Source organism: Panicum virgatum, chromosome 1N (assembly GCF_016808335.1).
Source record: "Panicum virgatum strain AP13 chromosome 1N, P.virgatum_v5, whole genome shotgun sequence".
In the NCBI taxonomy this organism is placed as follows: Eukaryota; Viridiplantae; Streptophyta; class Magnoliopsida; order Poales; family Poaceae; genus Panicum; species Panicum virgatum.
The window spans coordinates 575,963-588,608 of record NC_053145.1 but is presented as its reverse complement, the minus strand read 5'-3'; the positions used below and the strand labels follow the sequence as shown (position 1 = coordinate 588,608).

At 50.5% G+C, this 12,646-nt stretch overlaps 1 protein-coding gene across 1 annotated transcript; it reads left to right on the top strand.

Moving 5' to 3' along the window:
- The first annotated feature begins 9,137 nt into the window (after positions 1 to 9,137).
- On the top strand, positions 9,138 to 12,392 carry LOC120654363 (trihelix transcription factor GTL1-like). Its single transcript, XM_039931881.1, has 2 exons — positions 9,138 to 10,296; positions 10,748 to 12,392. Exons 1-2 carry the CDS (start codon positions 9,545 to 9,547, stop codon positions 12,147 to 12,149), a joined length of 2,154 nt encoding a protein of 717 aa, XP_039787815.1. The 5' UTR covers positions 9,138 to 9,544; the 3' UTR covers positions 12,150 to 12,392.
- Positions 12,393 to 12,646: the final 254 nt, after the last annotated feature.

Genomic DNA, 12,646 nt, shown 5'->3' with positions numbered 1-12,646 from the left:
CCTTTTATATATTAATTAAACAACTGATGCGTCACGGGTAATAATTGGGCATGTATATTGCCATTGCCGTGCATATAGAAGAAGAAGAGAGGAGAGATCACCTAGGTAGGTGGCGTCGTTGATTCATGAAGAGGACTGGCCGGCCTACGTAGTGCGGGACCGGATCGGCCCGGCCCACCGGCCCACCAACGTAGCGTCGTAGTAGCAGTCAGGCCTTGTTTGATTCCAGTACTTTTTTCATAAGTCTCTATCACATCAAAAGGAATCTTATTATTTTATAATATTAAATAAAATTTATTTATAAATGTTTTTTGACAGCTGAGTGCTAATTCGCGAGACGAATCTAATGAGCCTAATTAATTCATAATTTGCTACAGTGATGCTACAGTGACCATCCGCTAATCATAGATTAATATATCTCATTAGATTCGTCTCGCAATTTAGCCCCAGAGTTCTGCAGTTAGTTTTATAATTAATCTTTATTTAATACTTCTAAATACTATAAAGTTCCAGGGACTTAAAAAAAATCCCTGGAACTAAACAAGGGCTCAGATCCCTGGAACCAAACAAGGGCTCAGTCGACCGACCGGCCTCCTGGACCCTCCGATCCTGCCTGTGGGCCAGTCTAACTCGCATGCATTTTACCAATCCACCTGGGCCTCACCAGGGACTCTCCCTCCCTCCTCCTCCCCATCTTTAATCTCTAGTATCGAATCAATTTCTCACTTGTCTCAACATGTTTAGAGCCCGTTTAGTGTGCCTTCACTGGCTTCAACTCCTTCTAACACATGCATACGCCATTGTGGCAAGAAGCTCTTTTCTCTCTCCAGTCCAAAATCTTTACTTTTACCTATTTCTAAAGTGAGGACCTTTAATCCCGAAAACCTAGCCCCCCCCCCCCCCCCACACACACACAAAACCTTTAGGCTTCGTGAACTTGTCCTATACAATCCAATGTGTTTTTGTTTTACCACCCAACTCCCCCCACCAGAATTTTAGCAGAAAAACGCTCATGATATGCATTCGTATAGCTTGGGCAACCGATTTGATTAAACTTCTTTACCTGCAGAAGAGAGACATCTACGCATTGCATCTCTTAGTCATCCTCTTCTCGGGGATCGGAAGACTGTACTTCGCTCCAAACGAACTTTTATGAATGTTAAGCTTATGTTTCACCGCCTTCATCGTTGCCCCGCCCCGCCTGAACTTTTATGTATACCAGCATAAACGCACGTGCGACACGCATGTGATTTAAAAATTCTAAATAGATTTTAATTTAAACATGCATTTAATTAAATATTAATTAAATTACTATTCAAAATAAAGTCTAAAATATTTGTCATATTAAACGTTACAGCAATCTCATAGATTAGGTCAACACAATCTAATGTAACAGGATGGGACTATAATTGATAATTGGGGAGGAATTATATGTACCTCATCCACAGTCATCCACAGGGAGGGCACTCTTGCAGTTGCAGTTCAAGTTGCGGCTTCGTGTCAATATAGGAACACCTCTACAAGCTCGTTGCTAAATACACGTCCCTTACCCGTCGCAAACACGACCATGCCAGCCTGGATGGCCAGCATCAATTATGTTCCGCACCGTCTCTCGCAGCACCTCTAGCGTTTCGCTCGGGAAATCCTGCAGCACATGCGCCATGGTAGCCACCGAATCGGACATGATCACGATCTCCCGCAGGCCGCGAAGAGTGCATCACGCCACGGCTGTCGTCGAAGCTGCCGCCAGCGCTGAGCACCGCTGCCGACGCTACCATCCTCGCGGGGAGCTTGGTTGGGAAGAAGGAGGACGTGCCCTTCTTGAGCGGCACCGTGGCGAAGGCGATGCTGTCAGGGGCGGAGCCAGGATTGAAACATAGAGGGAACTAATTTACTAATGCTGACAATCAAGAGGGGGCACATCTTATTAATGAGCAACATCAGCAATGAGATTAGAGGGTTTTCTGTGTAGTTACACCAATGTTAGGGGAGGCCATGGCCCCTGCCCGCCCCCTTGCCTCCGCCCCTGGATGCTGCCGTCCCCCATGGGGCGGAAGTTGAAGCGGCTGTGGACGGAGCCATTGGTGACCTCCCCGGCGGTATAGATGTCGGTGGAGTTGTGCGTGAGGGAGCAGCTCAAGTTGTGCGAGAACACCTAATAGGAGTAGGACATGTCGCCGGAGTTGATTTGCAGGCGGGTATAATCGGGATGGGTGAAAAAAATAATTAGTTTTGGGCAGAAACATCCCTTAACATGTTGTTTTTATGGGTCTCCACCCCTCTCCCCTCCCTCGGCCTCGACAGAAACATGCTCTAACTCGCGATTTTTATGGGTCTCCACCTCTTTCCACCTCCCTCGGCCCCGACAGACGGGTCCAGCGTGAGGGGTACGGTGGGCCCAAATTGAGTGAGAAAAAATTTCAATTGTTTTCGATCTTTATAGTATATATAGTATATAGATACGCATACATATATAATAATTGCATGGTGTGATCATGCATGTGTATATATGAGTAATGGAAATAACAATAACGAGAACCAGGTACTGGGTAGTACTCCCTCCGTTTCAAATTATGTCATTCCAAAAATCTTAGAGAGTTCAAGTTTTTTAAGTTTGACTAAATTTATATAAAAATATAATAATATTTATGATACCAATTAAGTTCATTAGATTCTTTGTTAGCTATATTTTCATAGTGATATCATAAATCTTTGTGTTTCTCTCTATAATTTTAGTCAAACTTTGAGATGATTTGACTTTCTAAAATTTTTAGAACGACTTATAATTTAGAACGGATGGAGTACTATGTAGTAGTGCATGCGAGACAGCGAGAGCCTAGGGATCATGCAGTAGATGAGGAATGAGGTTGTTGCGATCGATCGAGCATCCAAGGCCACCGGCGGCGGCTACTACCGTACGTGTACCCGCTCCATGTACTACTCCTACTCCTAGTCTCCTAGTCCTAGCTAGGGAGAGGGAGGACGTTAGAGAAGACTCCCTTGCTGGGCTGGGACAGATGGGCGGCCGATCAATCATGCATGGACAAGGCAAAGGCCAAAGGCAATAACACGGTCAACTGTTGTAGTGCCCGGCCACAGCCAGGTCGTACTACTGACTGCTAGGACTGGGACCCAAGTGTTCTGTACGTACGACAAGGCGGCAGGTAGATTTGGGCTGGGCCAAGTCGCGCGCCCGGTGCGGCCCATACGACGGAGGACTGACCAATGCAATGGGCCAACCGTGCTGTATGTATAAGTTGGTTGGGTCAATCAGGCTCATCATCATCATCAAAAGGTCGACAAAATGGGCTTTTAAGCTTTTGAAGTCATCGACAGGGTTTTAATTTCCGACCGGTCTCCGATAACCGCCGGGCTCCGGTACCGGTATACCGGTCCGGTTTGGCCGGTTACCTGTCGGAACCGGTGGAATTCAAATTTGAATTCAAATGGCGCAGTTCAACTAGTTCGTACCGGTATAACGGCCGGTTTGACCGGTTTACCGGCCGGTTTGACAGGTAACCGGTCAAATTCAATTTTTTTCTTTTTTTGGTTTAAATTCAAATGCCCGCAAAGTATACTAAATAAATGTTTGTATAACATATTTTAGTCTAAATGAACCCTCCAACTCTCTTTTGTACTACTTTTACATTGTACTTGTATACTTTTGTATGCACGTTTTTTTTGTTTAACTTCAAATCCCCGCAAACTATACTAAATGAACGAATTTTTGAGAAAATTTGACACCATTAGATTCGTCGCACCTTGAAGTATTTTTAGGAAATTTTTCATTTTTTAATTTAAATTTAAAATTTGAATTTGGGCCGGTTTGGTACCGGCCCAAACCGGAACCGGGCTGGACCGGTTTGACCGGTAACCGGTCAAACCGGACCGGTTCCCACCGGTTAGGTGAACCCTGGTCATCGACCCAAACTGCGCTGCACTGCACACACATTGATGATAGATCACAAGCAGCAGATTTAGATCGCTTTGCATTTTGTATTTTTGCGTTTTTGAAAGAAATTTTTCAACATTTAAAATATTAAATATAGATTAATCACAAAACTAATTACAGATCTTATATGTAAATTACGAGACGAATCTAATGAGGCTAATTAATCCATCATTAGAGCATATTTACTGTAATATTACTATAATATATTTGCGTTTTGAGATCTAAACAAGCCCTTAAGCATCTTCGTTTTCTTTTGCTCCATTTTGGTGATGAATGATGATGCAGAGCAGTAGAGCACCGTCCTCGTCCTGCCATACACACGCACACGCCGGTCTTGTCGATGTGGAACAAACAAAGCACTGCACTGCACGGCGTCCATCAGCCCGGCGGTCCGGTCCGGTGGTTTGTGCATGGACATGGACATGCTGCGCCGGTCTTGTCGATGAGGTGAGGTGACCCACGTAGTAGCCATCATCCTCCCGGCATTCTTCTTCTTTTTATTTTATTTTTCCACACGCTCTCTGGAGCAGGGTTAACAATTTCGGCGAAATTTCGTTGAAATTTCAGAAAATTTTTCGTTTCCGCTAGTTACTGGGATCCGAAATTTCGGTATTTTTTGGTATATTTCGTTTTCAAATTCAAAATTCAACAAATTTCGACCGAAATTCAACGAAATTCGCCGAAATTTATCGAAATTTCGGAACGGAATTCCATTTCCGCTAAACACCGGGATTTGACCGGAAAACGAAATGGTTAACCCTTGTCCGGAGTCGGGCAGAGGATATGGCACACGGCAGCGATCAGCGGCTCAGCCACAGCGCACAGGTACGGACCACAGGACCCGGCCCGTTCCTCCGTTTCCCCCGCTGTAGCCTGTATGTTTCCGTGCAGCACAGTGCTGAAGCTGTGGGCTATGGCCTACGACGACCCTGCTCTCCCTGCTGTCCATGCAAATGGATGGATGGACAGGGCTATAGCTAGGCCTTATTTGGTTGCAGCCTGTAAAATTTTTAAAAAGACATCTTTTTATATTTGAAGTATTAAATATAAATTAATTAAAAAAATAATTACAGTACTCGTCCGTAAATCGCGAGACGAATCTAATGAGTCTAATTAATCTGTCATTAGAGGTTATTTACTATAGCATTACTGTAGCAATTTAGCATCTAATTAGATTCATTAGATTCGTCTCGCCATTTACAGACAGCTGTCGCAATGCATTTTTTATTTCGTCTAGATTTAAGTCTCCATGCAAGTGCCGGAAAAAAGTTTGGAATTTGGAACCTTGGAACTGAACACGGCCCTAATACTCTAGCTTTAGTAGGCAGATGATAGGTTAGGATAGGTCTGCCTTTTTACACTTTGGACCCCGGCTGGAATGACCCAAAAACATATCCACGTGCACTTCTTAAAAAGTTTGCTACAACAACTGTCATATCGAATTTTTGGACACATGTATGAGCATTAAATGTAGTTGAAAAAAATAACTAATTATATAGTCTAACTGATTAGCACAAAATGAATCTAATGATATTAATTAATTCATAATTAGATATTATTTATTAAGTAACAATGAAACATGCTACAGAAAATTTTGACCCCAAAATCGGGAGGCCTCAGACCACCACCTTGCTCGATCCGTGCTGAGTTTCCTTTCTTTTCCTTGGTCCCTTGCAAGTTATCCGTGGCTTCGTATAGATATTTCAAAATTAGAATGTTAAATTCTAAAAGATTTACGCATTGAGACTCAAATTCTAAAACTTTATAGGAAATACACGGTCACCTGAAGCCGCGCCTGCTAGTGTCAGCACATCCACCAAATAATCTCGCATGGTTCAACCAACTAGGGATGCCACCGCGGATGCAGGTGTGGGTGCGGCGGAAATCTGCCTGCTGATAGATCCATGGGGTTGGAGAGAACCCATCAGCGACAGACACGTGGGTGGATTTATGCGCCTGCACCTATCAGATTTCGGGCGGATTTTGGATACCCGGAAGTGTGGCGACAGATATAATAAAAATTCACATATTCATCAATTTAAATAGTCAAGCAGCATATTTCCAAAAATAATAAGAGCAACCTAACAATATAAGTTCAAAGTAACAAAAAACAATTCAGTATAGCAGTACCACCACAAATCCACAATCCACAGTGAAGTGTTGCAATGCACTGAACAATCAAAATGGCCACAAAGGAAGAACTATCAACGTGTAGGGATGTTGCAACCTGCCTTTTGTTGTGCCTGTGCGGGCTCTGCCTGAGGGAGCGGCGATTGACGAGGGAGGAGTGGCTGAGGTGGGGCGTGGGCTCCGACCGCCGGGACAGTGGAGGCCTAGACGGAGGACGGGAGGGGGCGAGCTGCTACAGCCTGCGGGCTGCCTGTCGGCTAAGGTAGTGAGGCGTGAGGTGGGGATAGAAATGATTTCGGGTTTAAATCCACGTATTTATATGTTGGACATTGATAAATGAATTGTGCCGATCCGATCTAGGCTGAGTTTATAGGTATGGTGCGAATTCATCCATGGGTGAAAATCCTAATATGCTCCGTTATCAAAGCCGGATTTATAGGTACGCTGCGGGTGCACCAGAGGAATCACGGCAGGGGCCGTTTTTTATTTTTAAGAAATCGGCCGGGGCTGTTTTAGGGCGTCCGCAGTGGTTGCTAGCGACGTCGGCACAGTGCCGGCGGGGGCGTGGGCGAGCGTGCTGAGAGAGGAGAAGGCATCGGCAAGTGTGCGCGCTAGCACCGAAAGAGTCGCTAGCTCGACACTGTATGCCACTGTTCATCAATTAAAACAACTAAATCGCCGGGCAAATCTTCGACCACTGCGGACGCCCTTAGAAGGTGCCCTCAGCAACTCAATTAGAGTAGCTCGTAGTAATAGTGATTAGCTGCAATTCCCGATGCACGAGCAAGAAAATCTTGCTTCTGCACGTGTGTGGCGGTGCCCTGCCGGCCGGTACCACAAGGGAGCTGACGTCACCGTCCCCTTTTCTTTTCAATTTTCTTTTGCTCTTTGCCTTTTCTAGACAGGTCCTTTTCCCCTGCAATCCACCACCCCACACTTTGTTTACGTTTACACCAACGAAGAAGAAGAATGCAACAGAGAGAGCACAGAGCCAGGCACTCAGGCGGGGAACGCGGAAAGTCACTCGAACCGTCTCTCCCTCTCGTGATCTGCTACAGTCCAGAGAGGCGATGTCGAGAGGAGTGCCCTTCGCCGGCGGGGATCTTGGTCCTCCCGGTCTCCGATGGCCTCCGAGCTGTTGGGGGATCTGCAGGACCAAGTTTCCTTCGCCGGCGGAGGGGGTAGGGCCTAGATCCCTTAGGTTTAGGGTTAGGTTTCGGACGAGATCGCCGAGGTGGCGGCGGCGGCTTCGTCAGTATGGAATAAGGTCCTCCCGTGGTTGTCCCCATCTCGGCGGCGCATCACTCCGGTGCTGTCGACGACCGCATGGAGGTGCGGTCTGACGAGTTCGGATCTTGTACAGGAGTCCGAGCTACCGGGTGAGTTCTTGGTGGCTCTTGTCTTCTCAGGTGCAAGGCAGTCTGGGTGCGTGGTTGCAGGGTGAGTGGGTCGAGTTCGTCTTCTCTTCGGCGTCTGTCGGCGGCCGACGGCGATGCTCGATCCAGGGTTAGAGCAGCTCGGGGTGCGTCCCCGGCCGATGGATCTTCAGCGGCTTCATCATCTGCGGCTCGTGTCAAAACCTTTGTGCGAAGGAGATGCTCATGACCCGAGGTTATGCAGGATTCGTCGGCGGCAATGGCTGGCAAGCCAGCGGTAGGCGACGATGTCCTTTGGAGGGTTCGAGTAGCACAGGGTCCATGAACTTTTCTGTATTTTTTGTTTTGCTTAGGGGCCTTAGTGCAAAGTGGTCGGGACAGCTGTCCTTGTATCCTGTTCATACGTACCTGTATTTGTACGCTTTTCCTTAATTAGAAATATAGATGCGTATTATCAAAAAAAAAGAAGAAGAATGCAACGCAAAGGCCTCAGCACGGACATTCTTATTCTCGGCATGGTCAAAATCTTCGTTTCTGGTTTCTGGGCTGCTCTAACTATCACGGAAGCTACATATAGGAGTATTTACTTTAACTTTGGCAACACAAGCTCTGTTATACCGGTGTTGCATGTGTTTCACTGCTTATTTGCATAAAAGTGCTTTCTACTTGTGTACTGTGTTATTTGACAGTATGTACTAAGTTCTTTTCTACAGAAGCTATAGTTTCCTCTCTTTTCCCCCATTTGCATTATCTTTCTTCTTTTGAGAAAAACTACGGCAACCCTAGAGTTGTCTCAACTTTATTGCAAAAATTGAAAGTATTTTCATAGGAAAAGAATTACTCCAAGCCACAACCATTCGCATTATCTATGTGCATAACCTTGTGTACTAGAGTGAGGAATTTGTATATATCCCAGCTAGCCACGAGAATTCGTTGGCTCCCTAAGTTTTTGGTGGATCGGAGGTAAGGGGTGTCCGCGTTTCGGTCCAAGTTGGCGGGTCTCATCAATTGTTGGTGCTCATCGATCTAAATGGACACACGAGGTAAAGGAGTCAATGCCAAAATTTGGAAGGGCATATATATATTAAGTGATATTTATTTGTCAAACAGCTTCGTGACTAACACAAAATTAAGTGATAATTATAAAACCTATCGAATGTGTTTGGACTTGAACACCATATCGGATTGAATTTTTCTCCTTTATTTGTTCCTGTGATGGTTTTCCCTACCAGAACCTTGCATGTCTATGAGAAAGTTCAAAAATGACTGTTACAGATATTAACTGTGCTAATAGGTGATATTAGTAAAAATATCAATCTCTTACAGGTGGTACCTGAGAGGATATTATTGATCCAAAGAAGCCATATACTACATAATAACGAGAAGCCAAAGATAAAGCACCCAAATCTAAACACTGCAGGTACATAACGAAGAAGAAGAAGAGGAGGAGGAGGAGGAGCAGAGGACGATGGTGGATGAAACTCCAAAGAAAAGATGAAGCACAACTGAAATTGAGCCCTTTAGTTGCCAGAAAGAGAAATAGTCCATTCAAACCGGGACAAGGACCGGAAGCGAAGCTTGAAGAGGGCTCCCGATGCACAGAGAACCAAATAAGGGCATGCCCGAGGGCTGCTTTCCAAAACTGCCAGAAGATAAAGCCCAGGCACCCAGAAGCAAAATGGAAACCAAACAGACCTGGCTGGCTGCCTGCTTGCTGGGCCTTCTCTCTCAGCCTGTGGTGCCCTTGCCTACCACCCCTCCCCTCCATTAAGACAAGGCCAAGGCCAGGGCCAGGTCCATCCCCATCCCTTCCCCACCCTTCTTCCTCCCATCCCCATCCCCATCCCCATCTCCCCCCTCCTCTACCTACGCACTCTGTGAGCGCTGTGCATTCCCATTTCCATCTTGCAATTCAATTTGTTATCTGCCTGCCGCCCAGCAGCAGCAGCATGTAACCCAAGCCAAGCAAGCTTCACCATCACCACCGAGGTCATGCAATGGTAATTGACCACCACCCCCACTGGAGGACTGGAAAGAGGGAGTAGGAGTAGCACCAATTAGGCCAGCCACACTAGCTCTCCCCGCCATGCAGTCCGGCTACGGCGGCGTCTCCGAGTTCCAGCAGTTCATCATGGACGGCGGCTTCGCCATGTCCGCGCCGCCGCCGCCGCAGCAGCAGCCCCAGCCCGCCGCTGCGCAGCAGGAGCTGGGCGGGCCCTTCAGGTACCAGCCACTGCACCACCACGCCCTGCCGCCGCAGCACTACCACCACGCGCCGCACATGCCGCCGCACTTCGCCCACTTCGCCGTCCCCCCGCAGGCACCCTTCACGCAGCAGCTGCTGCACCAGGCCGCCGCCGCGGGGCACCACCTCCAGCTCTTCCACGAGCAGCAGCACCACCACCACAAGCCCCCGCCGCCGCAGCAGCAGTCGGCCCCGGCGAGATGGGCTCCGCAGCACCACCAGCAGCAGCCGCACCAGCAGCAGCAGCACCACCACCACCAGCCGCACCACCACCCACACCACCTGGGATTCGATGTCGAGGCCGTGCCGGAGAGCTCCGGGGCGGGCGCCGGAAGCGCGGCCTCCGGCGGCGCGGCCCCTCCGGGCGTCCCTCCGTTCCTTGCGGCCGCCATGAACTTCAAGCTGGCGGTCGACGCCGGTGGCGGCAGCGGCGCCACAGGGGGCACCGACGACGCCCTCAACGACGGAGGCGGCGGCGCGGGCAGCGCCATGATGCTCCATGTCGGCGGCGGCGGCGACGACGAGGCGGCCCCCGAGAGCCGGCTCCGGCGGTGGAACGGCGACGAGGAGACCTCCATCAAAGAACCCACCTGGTAGGCTCCCGTCTTGCTGAAATCTCGCAATCCGACCACTACACTAGCGGTTCTTGGCGGACCCAAATCCAAAAAAAAAAAAAAACAAGGCTGCATCTTGTTTGCTTGCTCTGCTTCGGATGCTCGTGGGGAGGGAGCAGAGGACGACCAATAATAGTGGCATGATTGAGAAAGAGCTGCTGCTGATGCTGATGGGCATGGCGATTCCTCTTCTCCTCCAACGGACGCACCCCACATCCTCACTTGACGGACTGGAGCACCTACTTTCCATCTCTCCTCCCTCCTTTTCTACGATGCATGATTACCTCACCCAAAAGGTTCCGGTGACATGGCGGAGAAAGCATCTTGTTCTTGCATGCAATGCCCATCTAATTGGATGGCATGAAAATGTCGCGCCCTTTCTCGATCCATCTCACAGTTCCTCGTCTTGTTGGCTGCTGGATGTGTGCAGGCGGCCGCTCGACATCGACTACTTACACAGCACGAGCAGCAGCAAGAGGACACCGGGGAAGGAGAAGGTGGCCACGCCGGAGTCCCCGGCGCCGACCGCCGCGGCGGCCAATTATTTCAAGAAAGGCGACGACAATGCTGCTGCCGCGGCCGCGGGCGGCAGCAACTACAAGCTGTTCAGCGAACTGGAGCTCATCTACAAGCCGGGGAGCAGCGGCGCGCAGACGGGCTCCGGCTCCGGCCTCACCGGCGACGACAATGCCATCCTAGACCCGGCCATGGCCGACCTCCCGGGCGTGGCGGCCCCGGACGCGCCGCAGCTCAACACATCGGACACGTCGGCCGGGGAGGACGCGGCGGCGGTGGTGCAGCCCCCGCAGCCGCAGCCGCCCGCGGACCCGGCGCGGCGCAAGCGCAAGCGCCGGCGGCAGGAGCAGCTGAGCGCGTCGGCGTCCTTCTTCGAGCGGCTGGTGCAGCGGCTGATGGAGCACCAGGAGAGCCTCCACCGGCAGTTCCTGGACGCCATGGAGCGGCGCGAGCGGGAGCGCGCCGCGCGCGACGAGGCGTGGCGGCGGCAGGAGGCCGACAAGTTCGCCCGCGAGGCGAGCGCGCGCGCGCAGGACCGCGCCAGCGCCGCGGCGCGCGAGGCCGCCATCATCGCCTACCTGGAGAAGATCTCGGGCGAGTCCATCGTCCTCCCGCCGCCCGCCGCGGCGTCCGGCGACGACACGAGCCAGGACGCCGGCAAGGAGCTGGTGCCCTACGACGGCGGAGGCGGGGGCGGCGACGCGGCGCCCGGCAGCGGCGGCGACATGGGGTCGCTGCACCTGAGCACGTCGCGGTGGCCCAAGCACGAGGTGGAGGCGCTGATCCGGGTGCGGACGGGGCTGGAGGGGCGGTTCCAGGAGCCGGGGCTCAAGGGCCCGCTGTGGGAGGAGGTGAGCGCGCGCATGGCGGCGGCGGGGTACGGGCGCAGCGCCAAGCGGTGCAAGGAGAAGTGGGAGAACATCAACAAGTACTTCCGCAAGGCCAAGGAGAGCGGCAAGAAGCGGCCGGCGCACGCCAAGACGTGCCCCTACTTCGACGAGCTGGACCGCCTCTACTCGCGCAGCGCCGGGCAGTCCAGCAATGCCGGCGCCGGCGACGAGGCCAAGGCGAGCTCGGAGCTGCTGGACGCGGTGGTCAGGTACCCCGACGCGCACGGCGGCCCGCCGGGGTTCATGTTGGAGAGGGAGCACCAGAACGAGGCCTCTGGCGGCGGCGGCAACGGAGGGCGGGAGGAGGGCGCGGCCGACGAAGAGGAGGACGGCGGCGGCATTGCCAAGGGGAGGGCCGGCGACGATCAGGATCAGGACGACGAGGTGGAGAGCCATGGCGGCCGTGATGATGATGACGATGAGTAGTAGCTAGCTAGCTGAGCAGAGCTGACATGCATGGAGTGAGTAGCTGCGGGCATGGCATGGCATTGCCATGCATCTCCTTGTTAATTTGCTTATTGATCTGTTTCTTCTTTCTTTCTTTCTTCTTGTTATTAGCTGTTGCTACTAGCTACTTATATATTAGCAGACTTATTAGCAGACTACTGCTATTGCTACTACTCCTTCCTTGTTATATATATGATATGATGCTCAAGATGATGATGGTCATGATCTAGCTTGCTAGCTACTCCAAAAAGATACTAGTAGATGATTAATTTAAGGAATCATTTGCATGATATATATCAATTTGTTACTGATCTGATGTGGTATGCGTCGTGGATGATCATCAAAGAGTAAAGTCTATTACCAGCCCCTAAACTTATTCGGTTGTGTCATCCCGGTCCCTAAACTTTCAAATAAACTATTTAGGTCCTCAAACTTGTTCAGTTGTTTCATCCCGGTCCCTAAACTTAGAATTCACC

Bases quoted from the DNA above. Each gene is read 5' to 3' on its own strand.
- LOC120654363 (XM_039931881.1), top strand. From the start codon at position 9,545: ATGCAGTCCGGCTACGGCGGCGTCTCCGAGTTCCAGCAGTTCATCATG. The intron at 10,297-10,747 runs GTAGGCTCCCGT...GGATGTGTGCAG, and splicing joins TCCATCAAAGAACCCACCTG to GCGGCCGCTCGACATCGACT.